This window comes from Aquarana catesbeiana, linkage group LG13 (genome assembly GCF_042186555.1).
Source record: "Aquarana catesbeiana isolate 2022-GZ linkage group LG13, ASM4218655v1, whole genome shotgun sequence".
In the NCBI taxonomy this organism is placed as follows: Eukaryota; Metazoa; Chordata; class Amphibia; order Anura; family Ranidae; genus Aquarana; species Aquarana catesbeiana.
The window spans coordinates 147,694,702-147,720,193 of NC_133336.1; the positions used below are offsets into that span (position 1 = coordinate 147,694,702).

A 25,492-nucleotide genomic window follows, 5' to 3' on the forward strand; every position below is an offset into this window, starting at 1 on the left:
CCTCTTTATTTCCCTGCAAAGGTATAGTAGCCCATTATGTGTCACTTACCTGAAACCGAAGCCTGCGATGCCACCGCTGTCCTCACTAGCAGCGAGCATCCATCTTCACCCTTCTTCCTTCCGGGGCCGCAAACTCCGGCTCTGTGAATGGCCGGAGTCGCGTGACACCACTCCCGCCCATGGGCGCCGGAGCCGCCAGTCACGGCATTACCCGTTTAGAAATGGCACGATCTGCCCTTTCTAAAGTACGCATGCGCCGTAGACATCGGCGCACGGCTTTGTTGTAAATCTCTCCGAAACCATGGAGATTTAGGAGATATTTCCAGCACCTACAGGTAAGCCTTAATATAGGCCTACCTGTAGGTAAAAGTGGTTGTACAGGGTTTATAACCAATTTAACCACTTCAGCCCCGGACCATTTGGCTGCCCAAAGACCAGAGAGTTTTTTGCAATTCGGCACTGCGTCGCTTTAACTGATAACTGCACGGTCGTGCGACGTGACAAAATTGATGTCCTTTTTTTCCCCACAAATAGATCTTTCTGTTGGTGGTATTTAATCACCTCTGCGTTTTTTTATTTTTTGCGCTATAAACAAAAAGAGCGACAATTTAAAAAAAAAAAAACACAATATTTTTTACTTTTTGCTATAATAAATATCCTCAAAAAATATATAAAAAAACAACATTTTTTTTCCTCAGTTTAGGCCGATACCTATTCTTCTACATATTTTTGGTAAAAAAAACGCAATAAGCGTTTGGTTTGCGCAAAATTTATAGCGTCTACAAAATAGGGCATTGTTTTATGGCTTTTTTTTTTATTAGTAATGGCGGCGATCTGCGATTTTTTTTTTTTTTTTTTTTTTTTTTTTTTTAATCGTGACATGGTGGACAGATCGGACACTTTTGGCGCTATTTTGGGACCATTCACATTTTTTACACCGATTAAAAATGCACTGATTACTGTGTAAATGCGACTGGCAGTGAAGGGGTTAACCAATAGGGGGCGCTGCAGGGGTTAAGTGTGTCCTAGGGAGTGATTCTAACTGTGGTGGGGCTGGGCTACATGTGACACGACACTGATCACAGTTATTATGGCATAACCAATCCAACAAATGTGATAACAATGTACAGTATTGTTGACTAGGGCTGGGCATATCTCAGGAGCCATACTGCTAATGAACCAAAATTAAAAGCCAACAGTAAAAGGGATATTTATAAAGCAGCAAATTGTTTAAACATTCACTGCGTGGTGTATTGTCCTGTTACATGTGTTTTTTCAGATACAGTGATGATTCACCGGTAGTGAATGTTTGTAGGGCTGCAACTAACATTTTCATAATCGATTAGTTGGTCGATTATTGTTTCAAATAATCGGCTAATAACCTTAACCACTTCAATACAGGGCACTTATACACCTTCCTGCCCAGACCAATTTTTAGCTTTCAGTGCTGTTGCAGTTTGAATGACAATTGCGCGGTCATCCAACTCTGTACCCAAACGAAAGTTTTATCATTTTGTTCCCACAAATAGAGCTTTCTTTTGGTGGTATTTGATCACCTCTGCGGTTTTTATTTTTTGCTAAACAAATAAAAAAAGCGAAAATTTTGTTTCTGTTAAAAATTTTTGTAAATAAGTACGTTTTCTCTTTCAATGATGGCCACTAATAAGGCGGCACCGATGAGGTGGCACCAATGAGCGGGCACTGATATGCGGCACTGATGGGCACTCATTGGTGGCACTGGTGGGCACTGATGGGCACTGATAGGCGACACTGGGCACTGAAAGGCTGCAAAGATGGGTTCTTATGGGTGGCACTGATGGGCACAGATACGCGGCAGTGATATACGCGGCACTGATAGGCATCCCTGGTGGCACTGGCAGTGGTAGGCATTGTGAGCGGGCACTGATTGGCAGCTGCCTGGGCATTGATTGGCAGCTCCCTGGGCACAGATTAATATTTCCTTTGGGGTCTAGGGGGCTTCCCTGGTGGTCCAGTGTGGATGGCTTCCCTGGTGGTCCTGGGCGGGATCCGAGGGATGGCTGTGCTGATAAAAAATCAGCACAGACCCCCCCCTGTCAGGAGAGCAGCCGATAGGCTCTCCTCTACTTGCGTCTGTCAGACGCGAGTGAGGAAAAGCCGATCACCGACTCCTCCTATTTGCATCGTGATCAGCCGTGATTGGACACGACTGATCACATGGTAAAGAGTCTCCATCAGAGAGACTTTACCTAGATCGGTGTTGCGGGGTGTCAGACTGACACCCCGCAACAACGATCGTAGCGATGTGCGCCCCCGGGGGCGTGTGGCGGCTCAATATCCTGTGGACGTCATATGACACCCAGTCAGGTTATTGAAACCACTTTGCCGCCGTCATTCTGCTATATGGCGGGCGGCAAGTGGTTAAAAAAAAAAAGTGTGGTGTATAATTTAGTTAATATGTAAAGTTTTTTAAAAAAAGGCAATTTATTCTTAACCACTTACCAACCGTCCCATAGCCGAATGACGGCTGCAGGGCGGTTGGATAACTCTGGGAGGGCGTACTATGACGTCCTCCCAGAACTCCCCTCTCGCGCGCCCCCTGGGGCGCGCACCCCGAACACATCCGTGACCGCCGGGTCCAGAGGACCCGGCGCATCACGGATCCCGGTAAATGGCCGCTGATCACGGCCTTTTACCATGTGATCGCGCCGTCAAATGACAGCGCGATCACATGTAAACAGACCGGCGTCATCTGATGACGCCGGTTCCTCTCCTCCCCTCCTGTGTACCGATCGGTACACTGTGGAGGAGAGGGAGATGGATGGATGGCTGCAGCGCTGTGGGCTGTATGTGTAGTGCCCACAGCGCTGCACAGAGATATCCAGCCATCCATCCATCCATGCTCAGCCATCCCTACTACTATGCAATGCTGTGCAATACTCTGCAATGCCCCCACAATACTCTGCAATGCTGTGCAATACTCTGCAATGCCCCCACAATACTTTGCAATGCTGTGCAATACTCTGCAATGCCCCCACAATACTCTGCAATGCTGTGCAATACTCTGCAATACCCCCACAATACTCTGCAATGCTGTGCAATACTCTGCAATGCCCCCACAATACTCTGCAATGCCCCCACAATACTCTGCAATGCCCCCACAATACTCTGCAATGCTGTGCAATACTCTGCAATGCCCCCACAATACTCTGCAATGCCCCCACAATACTCTGCAATGCTGTGCAATACTCTGCAATGCCCCCACAATACTCTGCAATGCTGTGCAATACTCTGCAATGCCCCCGCCATACTCTGCAATGCCCCCGTCATACTCTGCAATACACCCGCCATACTCTGCAATGCCCCCCGCCATACTCTGCAATGCCCCCGCCATACTCTGCAATGCCCCCGCCATACTCTGCCATGCCCCCGCCATACTCTGCCATGCCCCCGCCATACTCTGCCATGCCCCCGCCATACTCTGCCATGCCCCCGCCATACTCTGCCATGCCCCCGCCATACTCTGCCATGCCCCGCCATACTCTGCAATACCCCGCCATACTCTGCAATACCCCGCCATACTCTGCAATACCCCGCCATACTCTGCCATACCCCGCCATACTCTGCCATACCCCGCCATACTCTGCCATACCCCGCCATACTCTGCCATACCCCGCCATACTCTGCCATACCCCGCCATACTCTGCCATACCCCGCCATACTCTGCCATACCCCGCCATACTCTGCCATACCCCGCCATACTCTGCCATACCCCGCCATACTCTGCCATACCCCGCCATACTCTGCCATACCCCGCCATACTCTGCCATACCCCGCCATACTCTGCCATACCCCGCCATACTCTGCCATACCCCGCCATACTCTGCCATACTCTGCCATACCCCGCCATACCCTGCCATGCTGAGCCATGCTCAGCTGTACTCTGCCTCTGTATGTGGCCAGGCTGTGGAAGTCTCACACATGGGGTATCGCCGTACTCGGGAGGAGCAGGAGAATCTATTTTGGGGTTTCATTTTTGGAATGTACATGTTATGTGGTAGAAATATTGTATAAATGGACAACTTTGTGTTAAAAAAAAAAAAAGCGTTTTAACCACTTCCCGCCCGCCGGCCGTCATACAACGTCCTTGTCTTTGTGCGGGGATATCTGAATGATGGTTGCAGCTACAGGCATCATTCGGATATCAGCTTTTTCAGCCGGCGATTCCCTACACCATGAGAATGATCATAGCAGCTGTTCCACTGCTTGATCGTTCTTACGGGAGGCGAGAGGGGATGTCCCCCCCCCCCCCTCCCGCGCTTCTACCGACTCACCGCTATGATCGAAGCCAGGATCGTTTTTTTTTTTTTTTTTTTTTTATTTCAGGCTTCCCAGCCTAGAGGTGAGATGTGGGGTCTTATTGACCCCATATCTCACTGTAAAGAGGACCTGTCATGCCATATTCCTATTACAAGGATGTTTATATTCCTTGTAATAGGAATAAAAGTGGTCCAAAATTATTTTTTTTGGAAAAAAGCATCAAACTAAAATAAATAAAGTAAAATGAACAATAAAAAAAAAAAAAAAAATTTTTAAAGCGCCCCTGTCCCTGTGTGCTCGCATGCAGAAGCGAACGCATACGTAAGTCCTGCCCACATATGAAAACGGTGTTCAAACCACACATGTGAGGTATCGCTGCGATCGGTAGAGCGAGAGCAATAATTTTGGCCCTAGACCTCCTCTGTAACTCAAAACATGTAACCAGTAAAAAATTTTAAAGCGTCACCTATGGGGACTTTTGAGTAGCAAAGTTTGGCGCCATTCCACAAGAGCGTGCAATTTTGAAAGGTGACATGTTGGGTATCTATTTACTCGGCGTAACTTCATCTTTCACATTATGCAAAAACATTAGGCTAACTTTACTGTTTTGGTTTTTGTAAAGCACAAAACAGTTTTTTTTCCAAAAAAACGCGTTAAAAAAATTGCTGCGCAAATACCGTGCGAGATAAAAAGTTGCAACGACCGCCATTGTATTCTCTAGGGCCTTTGCTAAAAAAACATATATAATGTTTTGGGGTTCTATGTAATTTTCTAGCTAATAAATGATGATTTTTACATGTAGGAGAGAAATGTCAGAATTGGCCTGGGTGCTCCAGAGCGCCTGAAGGTGCTCCCCTGCATGTTGGGCCTCTGTATGTGGCCACGCTGTGTAAAAGTCTCACACATGTGGTATCGCCATACTCGGGAGTAATAGCAGAATGTGTTTTGGGGTGTAATTTGTGGTATGCATATGCTGTGTGTGAGAAATAACCTGCTAATATGACAATTTTGTGGGAAAAAAAAAAAGTAAAAAAAAAACCTTGATTTTGCAAAGAATTGTGGGAAAAAATGACAACTTCAAAAAACTCACCATGCATCTTTCTAAATACCTTGGAATGTCTTCTTTCCAAAAAGGGGTCATTTGGGGGGTATTTGTACTTTTCTGGAATGTTAGGGTCTCAAGAAATTAGATAGGCCGTCAGTACTTCAGGTGTGATCAATTTTCAGATATTCGCACCATAGCTTTTGGACTCTATAACTTTCACAAAGACCAAATAATATCCACCGATTTGGGTTAATTTTACCAAAGATATGTAGCGGTATAAATTTTGGCCAAAATATATGAAGAAAAATTACTAATTTGCAAAATATTATAACAGAAATGAAGAAAAATGTATTTTTTTACAGATTTTTCGGTCTTTTTTCTTTTACGGCGCAAAAAATAAAGAACCCAGCGGTGATTAAATACCACCAAAAGAAAGCTCCATTTGTGTGAAAAAAAGGACAAAAATTTCATATAGATACAGTGTTGCATGACTGAGTAATTGTCATTCAAAATGTGAGAGCACCAAAAGCTGAAAATTGGTCTGGTTAGGAAGGGGGTTTAAGTGCCCAGTTGTCAAGTGGTTAAATATCTATATGTAGTGGTAAATATAAATAATATGGTTAGGGAGCAAAATCTCAGTAACCGAAAGAAGAGATATGCTGTATATACTATTAAAGGTTCAATCTGGTAAATCTCATCAGACTCGGAGATCAAATTTGTTATTTAAAGAAAAAATAAATTAAAGACTGTTTTTTGCCGATTTTTCAGACAGAACTGTAATATGTTATGTATGATAGACTCCCTTGTCATAGGCAGGTGGCTTGATAAAAGGCTTGATAAAACTTGTGCCTGCTGTCGCTTATGCTGGCCATACAAAAACAATGTCCAAAAAATGTTCACTTTAAGAATGTTGTATGTGCCAGGAAAATTCGAAAAGGCACAGAATAGAAAACTTGGTGAAAGGAATTTTGAGACTGTGTATGTGGTTTTCATTCAGAAATTACATTTATTAACCACTTGACCACTGGGCACTTAAACCCCTTAATAACCAGACCAATTTTCAGCTTTCTGTGCTCTCACATTTTGAATGACAATTACTCAGTCACGCAACACTGTACCTATATCAAATTTTTGTCCTTTTTTTCACACAAATAGAGCTTTCTTTTGGTGGTATTTAACCACTTCAATACCAGGCACTTAGACACCTTCCCGCCCAGGCCAATTTTCAGTTTTCAGCGCTGTCGCAATTTGCATGACAATTGCGCGGTCATGCTACACTGTATCCAAACAAATTTTTTTATCATTTTGTTCCCACAAATAGAGCTTTCTTTTGGTGGTATTTGATCACCTCTGTGGTTTTTATTTTTTGCGCAACAAATAAAAAAAGACCGAAAATTTTGAAAAAAAAATAGTTTTTCTTTGTTTCTGTTAAAATTTTTTGTAAATAAGTACGTTTTCTTCTTCAATGACGGGCACTGATATGGCTGCACTGACAGGCACTGATACGGCGGCACTGATGGGCACCGATGAGGTGGCACTGATGGGCACTGATGGGCACTGGTATGTGGCATTGATGGGCACTCGTAGGTGGCATTGATGGTTAGTTATGGGTGGCACTGATAGTTGGCACAGATCGGCACTGATAGGTGTTACCGATGGACACTGATGGGTGACACTGACTGGCACTGATGCCCCTAAGGGTGGCATTGCTGGGCACTGATTGGGCATTGACTGGGCACATGTGGATGGCCATGGGGTACATACTTGGCCATCCACATGTTGCCCGCTTCCCTGGTGGTCCTAGTGGTGATCCCTGGTGGTCCAGTGTGGTGATCTGAGGGGGGCTGCGCTGAAAAACAATCAGAGCCGATCGGCTCTCCTCTACTCGCGTCTGTCAGAAGCGAGTGAGGAAGAGCCAATCAACGGCTATTCCTATTGACATCATGATCAGCCGTGATTGGACACGGCTGATCACGTGGTAAAGAGCCTCCGCCGGAGGCTCTTTACCAAGATCGGTGTAGCGGTGTGTCAGACTGACACACTGATCGCCGCGATGCGCGGGCACGCGGCGGCATGTTATCCTGCTGGACGTCATATGACGCCCAGTCAGGATAACTGAACCACGACCCAGCTACTGGGCCGGGCGGGAAGTAGTTAATCACCGCTGGGTTCTTTATTTTTTTTGCGCTATAAAAGAAAAAAGACTGAAAATTCTGTAAAAAAAAAAAAAAAAAAAAAATCTATTTTCTTCGTTTTGTTATAAAATTTTGCAAATTAGTAATTTTTCTTCATATATTTTGGCCAAAATTTATACCGCTACATATCTTTGGTAAAAATAACCCAAATCTGTGTATGTTATTTGGTCTTTGTGAAAGTTAGAGTCCAAAAGCTATGGTGCCAATATCTGAAAATTGATCACACCTGAAGTACTGACGGCCTATCTAATTTCTTGAGACCCTAACGTGCCAGAAAAGTACAAATACCCCCCAGATGACGGTCCAAGGTATTTAGAAAGATGCATGGTGAGTTTTTTGAAGTTGTCATTTTTTCCCACAATTCTTTGCAAAATCAGGTTTTTTTTTTTTTCACAAAATTGTCATATTAGCAGGTTATTTCTCACACACAGAATATGCAGACCACAAATTACACCCCAAAACACATTCTGCTATTACTCCCAAGTATGGTGATACCACATGTGTGAGACTTTTACACAGCGTGGCCACATACAGAGGCCCAACATGCAGGAAGCACCTTCAGGCGTTCTGGAGCACCCAGGCCAATTCTGACATTTCTCTCCTACATGTAAAAATCATTTATTTGCTAGAAAATTACGCAGAACCCCAAAACATTATATATTTTATGGTTAGCAAAAACACTAGAGAACACAATGGCGGTCATTGCAACTTTTTATCTCGCACGGTATTTGCGCAGCAATTTTTCGAAAGCGTTTAAAAAAAAAAAAAAAAAAAGTTTTGTGCTTAAAAAAAAACAAAACGTGAAGTTAGCCCAATGTTTTTGTATAATGTGAAAGATGAAGTTATGCCGAGTAAATACCTTCAAAATTGCACACACTCGTGGAATAGCGCCAAACTTGGCTACCTAAAAATCCCCATAGGTGACGCTTTAAAATTTTTTACTGGTTATATGTTTTGACTTACAGAGCAGGTCTAGGGCCGAAATTATTGCTCTCGCTCTACCGATCACAGCGATACCTCTCATGTGTGGTTTGAACACCGTTTTCATATGTGGGCGGGACTTGCGTATGCGTTCGCTTTTGCATGTGAGCACACGGGGACAGGGGCGCTTTAAAAAAATTTTTTTTAAATTTTATTGTTCGTTTTACTTTATTTTAGTTTGACGCTTTTTTCCAAAAAATCTATTTTTTGATCACGTTTATTCCTATTAAAAGGAATGTAAATATCCCTTGTGATAGGAATATGGCATCACAGGTCCTCTTTACAGTGAGATATGGGGTGAATAAGACCCCACATCTCACCTCTAGGCTGGGAAGCCTGAAATTAAAAAAAAAAAACGATCCTGGCTTCGATCGTAGCGGTGAGACGTTAGAAGCACCAGAGGGCGACGGGAGGGGGGACGACGACGTCCATTCTCGCCTCCCGTAAGAACGATCAAGCAGTGGAACAGCCACTGTGATCATTCTTATGGTGTAGGGAATCGCCGGCTGAAAAAGCTAATATCTGAATGATGCCTGTAGCTGCAGGCATCATTCAGATATCCTCGCACAAAGTCAAGGACGTCGTATGACGGCCGGCGGGTGGGAAGTGGTTAAAACGCATTTTTTTTTTTAACACAAAGTTGTCCATTTATACAATATATTTCTAACACATAGCATGTACATACCAAAAATGACACACCAAAATAGATACTCCTATTCCTCCTGAGTACGGCGATAACACATGTGTAAGACTTCCACAGCCTGGCCACATACAGAGGCCGAGCACGGCCGAGTATGGCAGGGTATTGCAGGGTATCGCCGAGTATGACTGGGTATCACTGAGTATTGCAGAGTATTGCAGAGTATGGCTGGGTATTGCAGACTATTGCAGAGTATTAGAATATGGCTGAGCATGGATGGATGGATGTGACTGCATTTGTCACAGAGCAGCGCTGTGGGCACTACAGATCCAGCCCACAGCGCTGCTGCCATCCGATCTCTCCCCCCACACTGTACCAATCAGTACACAGAGGGGAGAGAGGAACCGGCGTCATGACATTTTTGCACAAGCAATTTTGCTGTGATTTGCGTTTAGCATTTTTTTTATGCTTTTTTTTTTTTTTTTTTTTTTTACCAATTTGTTGGGCAGATTAAAAAAAGCAAATTGTGGCAAAAACACACTACACACTTTTCTGCAGCTTCTCCATTGAAGTCTATTGAACCAAACAAGCAAAACAAGCACTGTTTTGCGTTGAAAAAAGTCCTTGGCCCTTTTCAAACACGCAGCAGCTGAAAAAAAGCATAGATGTGAGCGTGTCCCATAGGAAACCATGTTAAATGAACTGTAGTGCGTTTCTGCAAAAAGCACCAAAAAAAACGCATAGGTGTGAACCAGGCCTACGATGATTAGTAGCAGCAGCATGCGTTTTTTGTATCGCCTGTCATGATGGGGTTAAAAAAACTAAAATTAGCCTTTTACCAAAAAAGAGCAGATAATCGCTACTATAAGGGGTAATTTATACTGCGAAACAGTGAAAGTAGTAAAATAGATTATATATAATAATAATAAATACATCCAGAAGTAGGATATACAGTGGGGCAAAAAAGTATTTAGTCAGCCACCAATTGTGCAAGTTCTCCCACTTAAAAAGATGAGAGAGGCCTGTAATTGTCATCATAGGTATACCTCAACTATGAGAGACAAAATGTAGAAACAAATCCAGACAATCACATGGTCTGTCTGATTTTTGAAATAATTTATTTGCAAATTATGGTGGAAAATAAGTATTTGGTCACCTACAAACAAGCAAGATTTCTGGCCCTCACAGACCTGTATCTTCTTCTTTAAGTGGCTCCTCTGCCCTCCACTCATTACCTGTAGTAATGGCACCTGTTTGAACTTGTTATCAGTATAAAAGACACCTGTCCACAACCTCAAACAGTCACACTCCAAACTCCACTATGGTGAAGACCAAAGAGCTGTCAAAGGACACCAGAAACAAAATTGTAGACCTGCACCAGGCTGGGAAGACTGAATCTGCAATAGGCAAGCAACTTGGTGTGAAGAAATCAACTGTGATAGCAATAATTAGAAAATGGAAGACATACAAGAACACTGATCATCTCCCTGGGGCTCCACGCAAGATCTCACCCCGTGGGGTCAAAATGATCACAAGAACGGTGAGCAAAAATCCCAGAACCACATGGGGGGACCTAGTGAATGACCTGCAGAGAGCTGGGACCAACATAACAAAGGCTACCATCAGTAACACACTACGCTGCCAGGGACTCAGATCCTGCAGTGCCAGACGTGTCCCCCTACTTAAGCCAGTACATGTCCGGGCCCGTCTGAGGTTTGCTAGAGAGCATTTGGATGATCCAGAAGAAGATTGGGAGAAGGTCAGATGAAACCAAAGTAAAACGGTTTGGTAGAAACACAACTCGTCGTGTTTGGAGGAGAGAGAATGCTGAGTTGCAACCAAAGAACACCATATCTACTGTGAAGCATGGGGGTGGCAACATCATGCTTTGGGGCTTTTTCTCTGCAAAGGGAACAGGACGACTGATCCGTGTACATGAAAGAATGAGGCCATGTATCGTGAGGTTTTGAGTGCAAACCTCCTCCCATCAGCAAGGGCATTGAAGATGAAACGTGGCTGGGTCTTTCAGCATGACCAGGAGTAGCTTCGTAAAAAGCATTTCAAGGTCCTGGAGTGGCCTAGCCATTCTCCACATCTCAACCCCATAGAAAACCTTTGGAGAGCGTTGAAAGTCCGTGTTGCCCAGCGACAGCCCCAAAACATCACTGCTCTAGAGGAGGTCTGCATGGAGGAATGGGCCAACATACCAGCAACAGTGTGTGACAACCTTGTGAAGACTTACAGAAAACGTTTGACCTCTGTCATTGCCAACAAAGGATATATAACAAAGTATTGAAATGAACTTTTGATATTGACCAAATACTTATTTTCCACCATAATTTGCAAATACATTCTTTCAAAAATCAGACAATGTGATTGTCTGGATTTGTTTCCACATTTTGTCTCTCATAGTTGAGGTATACCTATGATTTTTTTTCATGGATATGTTCATTTTACAGATTTACATAGTTAGTCAGGTTGAAAAAAGACACAAGTCCATCCAGTTCAACCTTAAAAACAATAAATAAATAAAATAAAAAATATCGTACAATCCAATATACCCAATTTTATACCCTCAGTTGATCCAGAGTAAGGCAAAAAACCCCAGCAGAGCATGCTCCAATTTGCTACAGCAAGGGAAAAATTCCTTCCTGATCTCCCAAGAGGCAATCGGATTTTCCCTGGATCAACTTTACCTATAAATGTTAGTACCCAGTTATATTCTGTACATTTAGGAAAGTATCCAGGCCTTTCTTAAAGCAATCTACTGAGCTGGCCAGAACCACCTCTGGCGGGAGTTTATTCCACATTTTCACAGCTCTTACTGTGAAGAAACCTTTGCGTATTTGGAAATGAAATCTCTTTTCCTCTAGACGTAAAGAGTGCTCCCGTGTCCTCTGGGTGGACCGTAAAGAGAATAACTTAACACCAAGTTCACTATATGGACCCCTTATATATTTGAACATGTTGATCATATCCCCCCCTTATTCTCCTCTTCTCAAGAGTGAATAAATTCAGTTCCTCTAATCTTTCCTCATAGCTGAGCTCCTCCATGCCTCTCATCAGTTTGGTTGCCCTTCTCTGCACTTTTTCCAGTTCCCCGATATCCTTTTTGAGAATTAGTGCCCAAAACTGAACTGCATATTCCAGATGAGGTCTTGCTAATGATTTGAACAGGGGCAAAATTATATCTCTCTAGAGTCCATACCTCTCTTAATGCAAGAAAGGACTTTGCTTGGTTTGGAAACCGCAGCTTGGCAATGCATGCTATTATTGAGCTTATGATCTACCAAAACCCCCAGATCCTTCTCCACCACGGATTCCCCCAGTTTTACTCCCCCTAGCATGTATGATGCATGCATATTCTTAGCCCCCAAGTGCATAACTCTACATTTCTAAACATTAAACCTCATTTGCCACATAGTCGCCCAATTAGACAGTGCATTGAGGTTGGCTTGTAAATTGGAGACATCCTGTAAGGACGTTATTTCACTGCATAGCTTGGTGTCATCTGCAAAGACAGAAATGTTGAGAGGTTTTACTTACCTCTTCATAAAAAGAAATCGGGTTTGTCTGACAACTTCTGTCTTTCATAAATCTATGCTGTCTGTTGCTTAAAATGTTTTTTTCCAGCAAGAACTCGTCTATGTGGTCTTTTATTAAACGCTCCAGTATCTTCCTGACTATAGAAGTTAAACTAACAGGTCTATAGTTACTTTGTAAAGACTTTGATCCCTTTTTAAATATAGGCGCCACATTCGCCCTGCACCAATCCAGTGGTACTATTCCCGTGGGTGGATGCCATCAGGTCCAGGTGCTTTATCCACCTTTATTCTGTCTAAATATTTCTGGACCATATCACTTTTGAGCCATTGTGGATCATTCGGGGCTGTGTCACTACCACCCCCATTATGGACATGAGCTCCCCCATGCTCTTTTGTATACACAGAGCTGAAGAAAGTATTTAATAAATTTGCCTTCTCTTTGTCAGTCACCCACTCTAGATTATTTTGTAAAGGGCCTACATGCTCAGACCTGGCCTTTTTACTATTAATATATTTGAAGAATTTTTTGGGGTTTGTCCTACTATCTTTTGCAATCTGTCATTTGTTTTGAATTTTTGCATCCTTGATTTCCTTTTACATATTCTGTTAAATTATTGGTAACATTTAAACGACACTAGTGTTTAGGGTTGTCCCGATACCACTTTTTTAGGACCGAGTACAAGTACCGATACTTTATTTCAAGTACTCGCCATTACCGATACTTTTTTTTTATGTCACTTGACAGTGTTTTTTTTTTTTTTTTTTAACAATGCTTTCTTTTTTTTTCTTTTTTTTTCTTTTTTTGGTGGTGGTGGTGGTGGGGGGGGGGGCGTTGTCTGTGTGTTTGTTTTTTTTTATTTACATTTTTATTATTTTTTACAATATTTTTGTTATTTATTGCAATATGTGTTTTTTTTTTTTTTATTGGGGGCTTTGGTGAGATATCAGGGGTCTTAACAGACCCCTGAAATCTCCCCCTTGAGATAGAGAAAGAGACCGAGGATAGAGATTCCCCAGTCCCATTCTCTGCAGCCTCAGCTGCACTGAGAATGAATGGAGAGAAGACAGCGGCTCCTCTCCATTCATAAACTGAGACATCGTAATCACAGGAGATTACATTATTTCAGTTATGTGAATGGACAGAGTCAGCTGACTCTATCCATTCACAAAGGAGGGGCAGCGTAAGGGAGGGGGGCAGCGTAAGGGAGGGGGACAGCGGAACGAAGAAGGAAAGGGGAGGGGGACAGCAGAACGGAGGGGGCATGGAGGATGCGGTGACAGTCAGCAGTGATCGCGTGAGGGGGAGTTACAAGCACCGATCACCGCTGTATGTCACTAAGCAGCTGAAAGCCGTGGGGGGAGAAGCTTGTAACTCCCCCACGCGCCGATCACTGCTGACTGTACAGGTATCGGCGGAAGCATCAGGAGCATTTGCCCCGAGTACAAGTACTTGGGCAAATGCTCGGTATCGGTACCGATACTAGTATCGGTATCGGGACAACCCTACTAGTGTTCCTTCATTTCTATATTTTTTAAAAGCTCTTTTCTTATTGTTTATAGCTTCTTTAACTTTGGCTGTGAGCCACATAGGTTTTGTTTTTAGCCTTTTAAACTTCTTGCCCATGGGAATATACTTTGCAGTGCGATCCCAAACAGTCTTTTTGAAGAATTCCAATTTCTGTTCTGTGTTTATCAATGCAAATATTCCCTCCCAGTCTAAATCCTGGAGAGCAGCTCTCATCCTTGGGAAAATTTGCTCTCTTGAAGTTAAGTGTTTTTATCTTTCCCGTATGTATTTCTTGTTTACAGCTAACATCAAATGAAATCATGTTATGATCACTGCTACCCAGGTGTTCCTTTATCTGGACATTCGTAATAAGCTCTGCATGGTTTGAGATTACCAGGTCCAACAGAGCTTCATTCCTAGTTTGGGCCTCGATAAACTGGACCATAAAATTGTCCTGTAATAGGTTTATAAATTTTTGCCCTTTAACTGTCCCAGCAGTGCCATTACTCCAGTCAATTTCTGGGTAGTTAAAAACCCCAATTATTATCACTTTCCCAGCCCTTGCAGCCCTTTCCATCTGTGCAAGGAGTTGAGTCTCCACCTCCTTGTTAACATTGGGTGGTCTATAACAAACTCCAATGAATAACTTTGATCTGCGCCCATCTATATGCAGTTCCACCCATAATGCTTCAGACTCATCACACTCTCCATCAACCAGATCCTCTTTCACAGTTTCTTTGAGATCACTTCTCACATAGAGACAGACCCCGCCACCTTTCCTTTTTACCCTTTCTCTCCGAAAGAATGCATAGCCAGGAATATTAATAGCCCAGTCATGTGAGGATTGAAGCCAAGTTTCAGCAATACCAATTACATCATAGCTCTCCTCATGCACCAAAGCTTCCAACTCGCCTTATTTGCTTGGCAGACTTCTGGCATTGGTGTACAAACACTTTAATGCATTATTACATTTTCCTCTGGTGTTTTTCATATCATTTTTAGTAGTACAAATGGCACTATAGTTTCCAATGGCTGTTTGCAACATGGGAAATTTCTTGTCGCCTGCCATAACCCTCCCCCCATCTAACCCCATTCCATCCTCCATTAATATCTGACCCCTAACTGACCTGTCTGCCCGATGTAATTCTAGTTCACCCTCCCCCCTCAATCCTAGTTTAAATACTCCTCCAGCTTTCCCATAAACCTCTTCCCCAGCACAGCAGACCCCCTTCCATTCAAGTGCAAACCGTCTTTAGCATATAGGTTGCACCCCAATGAGAAGTCAGCCCAGTGCTCTAGAAACCCAAATCCCTCCTCCCTACACCAGGTCTTTACCCATGCATTCAGCTCTCTAATCACCCCCTGCCTTTCCTGTGTTGCGCATGGCACAGGCAATATTTCAGAGAATATCACCTTGGAGGTCCTTCCCTTCAACTTGCAGCCTAGTTCTTTAAATTGATTCTTAAGGAGCCCCCACCTTTCATGTATACTGTCATTGGTTCCAACGTGGACCAAGACAGCTGGGTCATGCCCAGTCCCTCCCAGTAATTTATCTACCCGGTCCACCACATGCCGAACCCTAGCACCAGGGAGACAGCAAACCATTCGGTTGAGGCAATTCTGGCGACAAATTATTCTATCAATCTTTCTGATTATAGAGTCCCCTATAACCACCAACTATCTAGGCCTACCTGCACTCCCCTCACCACCTCTACTAGATGGGCTGCTCTCCCGGCTGTTAGGGGTAGCACTGACATCTAGGGTTGCCACCTCTGTGTTTGCCACCTCCACATCTTCACCCAACTTGGCAAATTTGTCTTGATGCACAAATACAGGACTGGCCTTCCTTTTCTGCGAGCCCCTTCCACTCCCTCTAACTACAACCCCTGGCAAAAAGTATGGAATCGCCACTCTTGGAAAATGTTCATTCAATTGTTTAATTGTGTAGAAAAATAAATAATCACAGACATGCCTCAAAACTATTTTCATTTAACATTCCAACCTTCTGGCTTTAAGAAACACTTAAAGAAAAAAAAGAAAACTGTAGTCAATTGCAACTGTTTTTGCAGATCAAGCAGAGGAAAAAAATATGGAATCACTCAAATCCTGAGGAAAATATTAAGGAATCCACCACGTACTTTGCAATTCTAAAACAAACTTCTGCATTACATTTCATCCTGAAAAATGATGTCATCATCAACTAACGTCTTTTCAATTGATGGAATAAGAAAAGTGTCCAAAATCTCAATATAAACTTGTGCATTTATTGAAGATTTAATGACCGTCCTCTCCCCCCGTTCCTTTACCTGACATGCAACCCCATATCATCAATGATTGTAGAAATTTGTATGTTTTCTTCAGGCATTCGTCTTCATACATTTCATTGGAACGCAACCAAACAAAAATTCCAGCATCATCACCCTGCCCATTGCAGATTCATAATTCATCCCTGAATATCACTTTCATCCAGTCATCCACAATCCATGATTGCGTTTCTTTATCCCACTGTAAAACTGTGTTTTTTTTTCTGTTTAGGTGGTAATGATGGTTTTCATTAGTACAAATCAAATGGGAAGGTTGTTAAAGGGAAGTGTACTGGTAGACCAAGGAAGACATCAAAGCGTCAAAACTAAAAGCGTAGAAAACTTAAAGCAATATGCCTTGAAAACATAAAATACAGAACAAAACAAATGAGGAAGAAATGGTCAGAAACTGGAGTCAATGTCTGTGATCGAACTGTAAGACATCACCTAAAGGAAATGGGATTTACATACAGAAAAGCCAAATGAAAACAGACAAAAACACGGTTACACTGGGCTAAAGAAAAGCAATCATGGACTGTGGATGACCGGATGAAAGTGATATTCAGCGATGAATTACAAATCTGCATTGGGCAGGGGGATGATGCTGGAACTTTTGTTTGGTGCCGTTCCAATGAAATGTATGAGGACGACTGCCTGAAGAAAACATACAAATTTCCACAATCATTGATGATATGGGGTTGCATGTCAGGTAAAGGTACGGGGGAGATGACGGTCATTAAATCTTCAATAAATGCACAAGTTTATATTGAGATTTTGAACACTTTTTTTATTCCATCAATTGAAAGGATGTTTGCTTATGATGACATTGTTTTTCAGGATGTAATCTGGTGCAGATGTTTCTTTTAGAACTGCAAAGTACATGGTGATTCCATAATATTTTCCTCAGAATTGAGTGTTTCCATATTTTTTTTCCTCTGCTTGATCTGCAAAAACAAGTGCAACTGACTACACTACACTTTTTTTAAGTGTTTCTTAAAGCCAGAAGATTGGAATGTTAAATGAAAATAGTTTGGAGGCATGTCTGTAATTAGTTGTTTTTTTTTTTTTTTTTTTTTACACAATTAAACAATTAAATTAACATTTTCCAAGAGTGGTGATTCCATACTTTTTGCCAGGGGTTGTACATTAACCCATCTTCCCATCTGATAATCCTGACTTGCCCCTCCACCCTCCACATCAACCCTACTGACCACCTGCTCAGCGAGCAGAGGACCCCTTTCAAGGTTGTCCTTTCTGCCCAGTGTTGCAACTTGCTCCTCCAGATCTCTAATGCGAGCTTCCAGAAGGGCAACCTGCTCACATCTGTCACAGCGGTATCCATCCTGGAGCTGTTGCACCAATTTTGCATACATGTGGCACACTGTGCACTGAGCAAAACCTTCAACCCTGCTAGCACTCATTTCCCAGTTACAATACAATTACTTAAAGGAAATTTAAGATGTTACTTACAGGTTATAATACTCCTGTCTTAACTCCTGGTTATTAACTCTCCACTTTAGTTCAATATTCCACTTCACAAAATCCACATGCAAGCCACCAGCAGGGAGCAAGCTAAATGTACAATACTGGTAAAAGTTTACTTTAAATGTAATTGTAATGCCTTATATTGCCTCCAGCCTATCAGCCTCCACTTTTTTTTTTTTTACTTTTTGCTATAATAAATATCCCAATTTAAAAAAAACCCCAAAACATTATTTTCCCTCAGTTTAGGCCGATATGTATTCTACATATTTTTGGTAAAAAAACCCCCCAATTAGCGTATATTGATTGTTTTGCGCAAAAGTTATAGCGTCTACAAAATAGGGGATAGATTTATGGCATTTTTATTATTAGTAATGGTAGTGATCTGCGATTTTTATTGGGACTGCGATGTTGCGGCGGACAAATTGGACACTTTTGACACATTTTTAAGACCATTGACATTTATACAGCAATCAGTGCTATAATGCACTGATTACTGTATAAATGTCACTGGCAGGGAAGGGGTTAACACTAGGAGACAATCAACGGGTTACCTGTGTTCCCTAGATGTGTTCTAACTGTAGGGGGGATGGGACTGACTGTAGGGGGGATGGGACTGACTAGGGGAGGAGAGAGATTGGTGTTCATTGGTGTCTCCTCTCCCCTGTGAAAACCGGGATTTGTTTGGTTAAACACACAGATCCCGGTTCTCGATCTTTTACGAGTGATCGTGGGTGCCCGGTGGTCATCGTGCCCGCCGGACACTCGCATCGGCTGCGGGCTCGCGCCTCCTACAGCGTCTTAAAGGGCCGACGTAGAGTTACGGCAGTTTGCCCAGGGGAGCCAACCTGCCGCAGTACAACTGTGGCGGCTGGTCCAAAAGTGGTTAACTGCTTGCCGACCAGTCGCCGCAAGCAGAATGGCATGGCTGGGCGAAACGACTTTACCTTGCGTAGCTTCGCCTTTTGGCCACTAGGGGCAAAAGTGCCCACAGTGTGTGCCCGGAGCCAATGCGAGTGCCCGGCAGACGCTATGACCGCCGGGCACCCACGATCATTCTCTCTCTCTCTCTCTCTCTCTCACTGTGTCCCATTACGCTACAGTTAGAACACACCTAGGGAACACAGTTAACCCCTTTATCGCCCCCTAGTGTTAACCCCTTCCCTGCCAGTGACATTTATTCAGTAATCAGTGCATTTTTATAGCACTGATCACTGTATAATTGTCAATGGTCCCAAAAATGTGTCAAGTGTCCAATTTGTGCGCGGCAATATCGCAGTCTCGATAAAATTCGCAGATCGCAGCCATTACTAGTAAAAAAAAATGCCATACATCTATCCCCTATTTTGTAGATGCTATAACTTTTGTGCAAACCAATCAATATACGCTTATTGCAGTTTTTTTAACAAAAATATGTAGAAGAATACAAACTGAGGAAAATATATATATTTTTTTTAAATTGGGGATATTTATTATAACAAAAAGTACAAAATACTGTGTTTTTTTTTTTCAAAATTGACGCTATTTTTTGTTTATAGCGCAAAAAATAAACAGCGCAGAGATGATCACATACCACCAAAAGAAAGCTCTATTTGTGGGGAAAAAAAAGGATGTCAAATTTGTATGGGTACAACGTCGCAAGACTGCGCAATTGTCCGTTAAAGTGACGCAGTGCCATATCACAAGAAATGGCCTGGCCGTTGAGCAGCCAAATCTTCCGTAGCTTAAGTGGTTGAAGTGATTCTTTGTTTTAAAAAGAAAAAAAAAAAAAAACATGTTATACTTGTGGAATGGACACACCTTCCCTCTACACATCACATAGGGAAACATGCACAGGCTGTCAATTACAGGCTGTGTGCTGGAGGCCCACTCCCATGTCACCCATGATTGCTTGGTATCTGGAAATCTTTCAGCAGTGACTCGTGCAGATAGCAGAGGAACTAGGCAGCAGACAGAAATCGCACTCAGTGCTTTGGGTTTGAGGCAAGTACACACAATAAAAAAATATGATTTGTTAATTTTTCATGTTGGAGGTTTACAACCAGTTCCTGAATTTCAATGCCCTTGGTTCAAATGCAAATTTAAATAAAGAAAACCTCTTCTTCTAAATGGTTATTGGTATAGAAAAATAACAAATTGCCTTTCTCAACAATTTACTCTTTCATTTTAGGAACTCTATGAGTTATTTTTACATAGTTCGAATGATACAAAGGCATGCAGAAGAGAACTCTCAGCTCACACGATATCGTCTCTCTGTGAGAACCTGACTCAAAACACTGAGTTAGTACAAGCACTCTTGAGTTTCCTTCTGGTGGATGACAGTCATTCCATGGAATTTGAATATAATTGTCATCTCCTAAATATCCCTGTGGACTTAATTTTAGACTTGTTGACATCTCTTCAGGAACAACACCAGACGGAGGCACTATTTTCTCAAACTGTGAATCTGATCTACAAGATCTTAAAGATCATGTGCTTTGATTTGGATCTCCAAGCAAGTGAACTCAAACATTTATGCACTAAACTCTTCACAGCCTCCTGGGTTAAAGGATATATTTCAGAGGAGCAAATTCAGGCATCTATACTCAGGAAGCAGAATGCCAATTTGGTTACTCTGTATAGCAGTGTCATCAATGAGAAAACAAAGACATATGTTGCTGCACAGATATCTTCGGGAAAAGGTTTGTAATTTTACTTTTTTGCACAGTCAGGTATTTTTTCATTTCTAGGCTTTAGGGATATTGGTCTTGGATTTTTATATTTTTTGAATAATCCTGTGATATCAGAATTGTACACGTAGAGCAACAGATAAATGATGAATTGTGCAATAATTGAGATACGTTGCTTTAAACCAGTGTTTCTTAAACCTATGGGTTGGCGTGTGACATTAGTTTTGTCCAAGCACATAATTAGTGAACTAGTGGAGAGTGAAACAGCCAGGGTTTTTTTTGCTCAGAGAATAGGTGCAGGAACTTACCCTCCCCGTCCAGCTCCTCACCTCAAACCCTGCCCTTTTCAGGGAAGAGAAGTAAAGTGGCGCCAATTAATGGTAATAAGTTAAGGCTTAGAACTTCTTATCGCACAAGACTCATTTTTTTCAGGAATGTGTAATGCACAAAGCACAGGGCTCAGGAGTGTATAACACACATGGCTCTGGGGTGTGTAATGTGCAGCCTTGAGAAGTACGTATCACACAGGGTTCAGAAAATAATTCGGCCAAAGGGATAGTACTTGAATTCAATGCGAAGCGTCCCTTGTGCTTAGGAATTCTGCAAAATATCCCTGTGTACAGAGTGCAAGCATCAGAAATATGGAACATAGAGCCCAGCACATAGTGCAGTGGTAAAGTGTATGTAATATACAGTCCAGCATACAGAATGCAGGGCTCAAATGTATGCAACACAAAACCCATTGTACAGATTACAGCATTCAAGAGTACCATCCAGAAGCCTTTAATATGTACCAAACTATTGTAAAAGATATGTAACCTACTGCACAGCTTACAGAGTATTGTGGTTGTGAGTATGTAATGTGCAAGGCATGTTACAAAATTCTCACCACTGCACCCTGCATATTGTGCCATACATTTACATACTCTTGTTCAATGAACTTTGTTACCACAGCTCTCACCTATGCCACCATCCCATTCCACAGCTCTCACCTATGCCACCCTCCCATTCCACAGCTCTCACCTATGCCACCCTCCCATTCCACAGCTCTCACCTATGCCACCCTCCCATTCCACAGCTCTCACCTATGCCACCCTCCCATTCCACAGCTCTCACCTATGCCACCCTCCCATTCCACAGCTCTCACCTATGCCACCCTCCCATTCCACAGCTCTCACCTATGCCACCCTCCCATTCCACAGCTCTCACCTATGCCACCCTCCCATTCCACAGCTCTCACCTATGCCACCCTCCCATTCCACAGCTCTCATTTTGCACAACCTGCCTTCTGCAGTTCTCACCTCTGCCCAAATCTTTCACCTTTTTCATTTCTCCTCTCTGCACAAATCCCCCACCCACACTTTCCCGGTTCTCTCCTCTCTGCACAAATCCCCTCAGCTCTCATCTCTGCTCAGACTATGCTCTGTACTAATCCCTGTCCCCCTGCCCTCTATCCATTCGAATGCATGTGCTTCTACTAGCATGCACCAAAATTTTGGCGGCCGAAGCATATCATCCAAAATTGGTGTTATCCGCATTTTGCCGATAAGAGAAAAAGGTGCCATAAACACCCTCAATTTTACTGTGATTTCTGAAATCACCTTTCAGGACAACCTTGGAGAGAATCCAGCTCCGCCCATTTTTTAGGAAACACATACAGCCTTTAAATCCCTCCTTCTTTCGTGGCCTCAGTTATTGTGTTTCCTCCGCCATGGTGGAAGCGCTGCTGTAACCAGGGGGAGCTGCGCTCTCTCCAAGGTGGAGGGGCAAGGCTTACCTCAAGGTGTTTTTTCTGCCTGGTGTGCAGTGACCATCCCAGCACCCACAGTACGGGCGGGGGTTGTTCTGCAGTCTCCAGCTCAGGGGTAGCAATGGCTCGCAGGAGGCGTCTGCGTCTGTGTACCCGGGGTCTGCGAGAGTGGCTTAGGTGGCCAGGCGGGCTGCTGCTACCGCCTCTTGGTATTCCCGCATGATGGTTTTGGGTCCCGGCTGGCGGATGACTTCACGTCCGGTGACGCGCCTTTCTATCGGGGAGGGGCGACAAGTGGGTCCAGTCGCCTGGAACGCAAAGGACAGGGGGGTGGGTCTATCGACCAGTGTTTCCAGTTCTGGCCATTGATGATGATGCTGGTAACGGGTAATTTAAAGCCAGATGGCTTTTTCTGAATGCCCCGCTGCGCTCTCTGCTTAACGATGGAAGAGAGACCAGCAGCCATGGCGGAAGCAGGCATCTCAAGCATCGGCCAGAGCCAGGTAAGAGGGGTACAGTGGTGCCTTCAATTTTCTCCATATGGGTTTATTTTGGTATACAGTTGTGCTCATAAGTTTACATACCCTGGCAGAATTTATGAGTTCTTGTCCATTTTTCAGAGAATATGAATAACACAAAAACTTTTTTTTTTCACTCATGGTTAGTGTTTGGCTGAAGATATTTATTAGCAACCAACTATGTTTACGGTTTTTAAATCATAATCAAAACAGAAACTACCCAAATGACCATGATCAAAAGTTTACATACCCCAGTTCTTAATACCATGTATTGCCCCCCTTTAACATCAATGACAGCTTGAAGTTTTTTGTGGTATTTGTGGATGAGGCTCTTTATCGTCTCAGATGGTAAAGCTGCCCGTTCCTCTTGGCAAAAACCTTCACTTTATTCTGCTGTAGCCAATGACTGGTCGACCTGGCCTTGTGTTTTGGATCATTGTCATGTTGGAATGTCCAAGTATGTCCTATGCTCGGCTTCCTGACTGATGACTGCAAATGTTCCTCCAGTATTATTTGATAACATACTGCATTCATCTTGCCATCAATTTTGACCAAATTTCCTGTGCATTTTGTAGCTCACACATCCCCAAAGCATAAGCGATCCACCTCCGTGTTTCACAGTAGGAATAGTGTACCTTTCATCATAGGCCTTGCTGACTCCTCTCCAAATGTAGTGTTTATGGTTGTGGCCAAATGCTCAATTTTGGTCTCATCACTCCAAATGACTTTGTGCCAGAAGGTTTGAGGCTTGTCTCTGTGCTGTTTGGAGTATTGTAAGCGGGATACTTTGTGGCATTTGCGTAGTAATGGCGACTCGACCATTCAGCCCCTCTTTCTTCAAGCGCCTCCTTATTGTGCATCTTGAAACAGCCACAACGCATGTTTTCAGAGTCCTGTATTTCACCTGAAGTTATTTGTGGGTTTTTCTTTGCATCCCGAACAATTTTCCTGGCAGTTGTGGTTGAAAGCTTAGTTGGTCTACCTAACCGTGGTTTTGTTTTAACAGAAGTTCTCATTTTCCACTTGATTAGAGTTTTAACACTGGCATTCTCAATTCCTTGGATATCTATTTATATTCCTTTTCTGTTTTATACAGTTCAACTATCTTTTCCCGCAGATCCTTTGAAAATCCTTTTGCTTTCCCCATGACTCAGAATCCAGAAACGTCAGTGCAGCACTGGATTGAAGATGCAAGGGTCTGTCAGGTGTCCAGAAACTCATTGACCTTCTTTTATATATACACACACTAATTACAAGCAAACTTATCACAGATGAGGATGGTTACCTTTAATAACCATTCAAACCCCTTTGTGTCAACTTGTGTGCATGTTATCAGGCCAAAATCACCAGGGTATATACACTTTTTTGATCAGGGTCATTTGGGTAGTTTCTGTTGTGATTATGGTTTAAAAAGAGTTAAACATAGTTGATTGATAATAAATGGCTTCAGCCAAATACTAACCATGAGCGAAAGAAAAGTTTGTGTTATCATTCATATTTTCTGAAAAATTGCCAAGAAATCAAATTCTGCCAGGGTATGTAAACTTATGAGAACACCTGTATGTTGTGTACCTGCCTGACAGGGAGCCTGCGGCTGCAGGGTCAGCGGTAACTTCGCTCAGACCCCGCAGCCTGGACGGGTGGTTCTATGGTTGGGTCTGGAACTGCTCGGGGCACAGTTCCTTGTCTGGTGGAGGTCTGTTCTCACTAGGGGCGGTGTAAGGTCTGAAAGTGATGACGCTTAGGGGAGTCTTGTCTGTTTTCTTGCAGGGCAAAGCGTTAGCAAAAACCTAAACATTCAAATCCACCAGCTCAGAGGAAATGCCCATCTTGCAAGAATCCCCTTATTGATTCATGGCAAAAAGCACTGTATGGAACATATATAGCAGAACTTGTTGAAGAGAAAACATCACGGGGGCAAGGAAGATGGAAGCTTAGTCTCCTCGCTCCGCGCCAACGGAACATCTCTCCTCGGCTGACAAGGCACTACCCGCTCGCCGACATAGCTGGAACGGCTCCCGGGACAGCGGACATCACCGGGATCCGGCGGGTATGCATTGCACACCCCGGAACCGACAGCGTTACCGCTCACCTCAGAAGGCTTCCCTCACTTCAGGAAAGGGGAAAGGTAAGGGCAAGATGGCGCCTGAGCCTCCGGATCCAGATGACTCCACGCTGCACTCAGAGGACAGCCTTCACCAATTCCCCTCTGCTCTAGTCAGCCCCCTGACCACAGACTGTAATGCCATGCTTAGCCATTTCTGCTCCATAGTGTGGGATGAAATCACTGGGGCCTCCCGCAAGCTCTCTGCTGACCAAGTTTATGGGTCTTAAAGAGCTAGGCCACCGCACCAATCAATTGGAGCAGCGCATGGACCTGGCTACGACTGTGTTGGAGGGGCATGAAGAGGAGGTTGATAAACTACACACAGAACTTGAGAGTATGCAGGATAAACTGGAGGATGCTGAAAACAGAACCCGCAGGCATAACCTCCGCATTCGTGGAATCCCTGAGACCACCACTGATTTGCAGGGAACCGCCACTGCCTTTTTTTCAG

General features: G+C 43.4%; 1 protein-coding gene across 1 annotated transcript in view; it reads left to right on the forward strand.

The window, feature by feature from the left end:
* Positions 1–25,492, forward strand: part of ZFYVE26 (zinc finger FYVE-type containing 26) — a gene marked incomplete in the record, with an annotated part of 1,901,467 nt that overhangs the window by 133,662 nt on the left and 1,742,313 nt on the right. Inside the window, 1 exon segment of the mRNA XM_073610828.1 lies at positions 20,168–20,678. Coding sequence (XP_073466929.1) covers positions 20,168–20,678 — 511 coding nt within the window.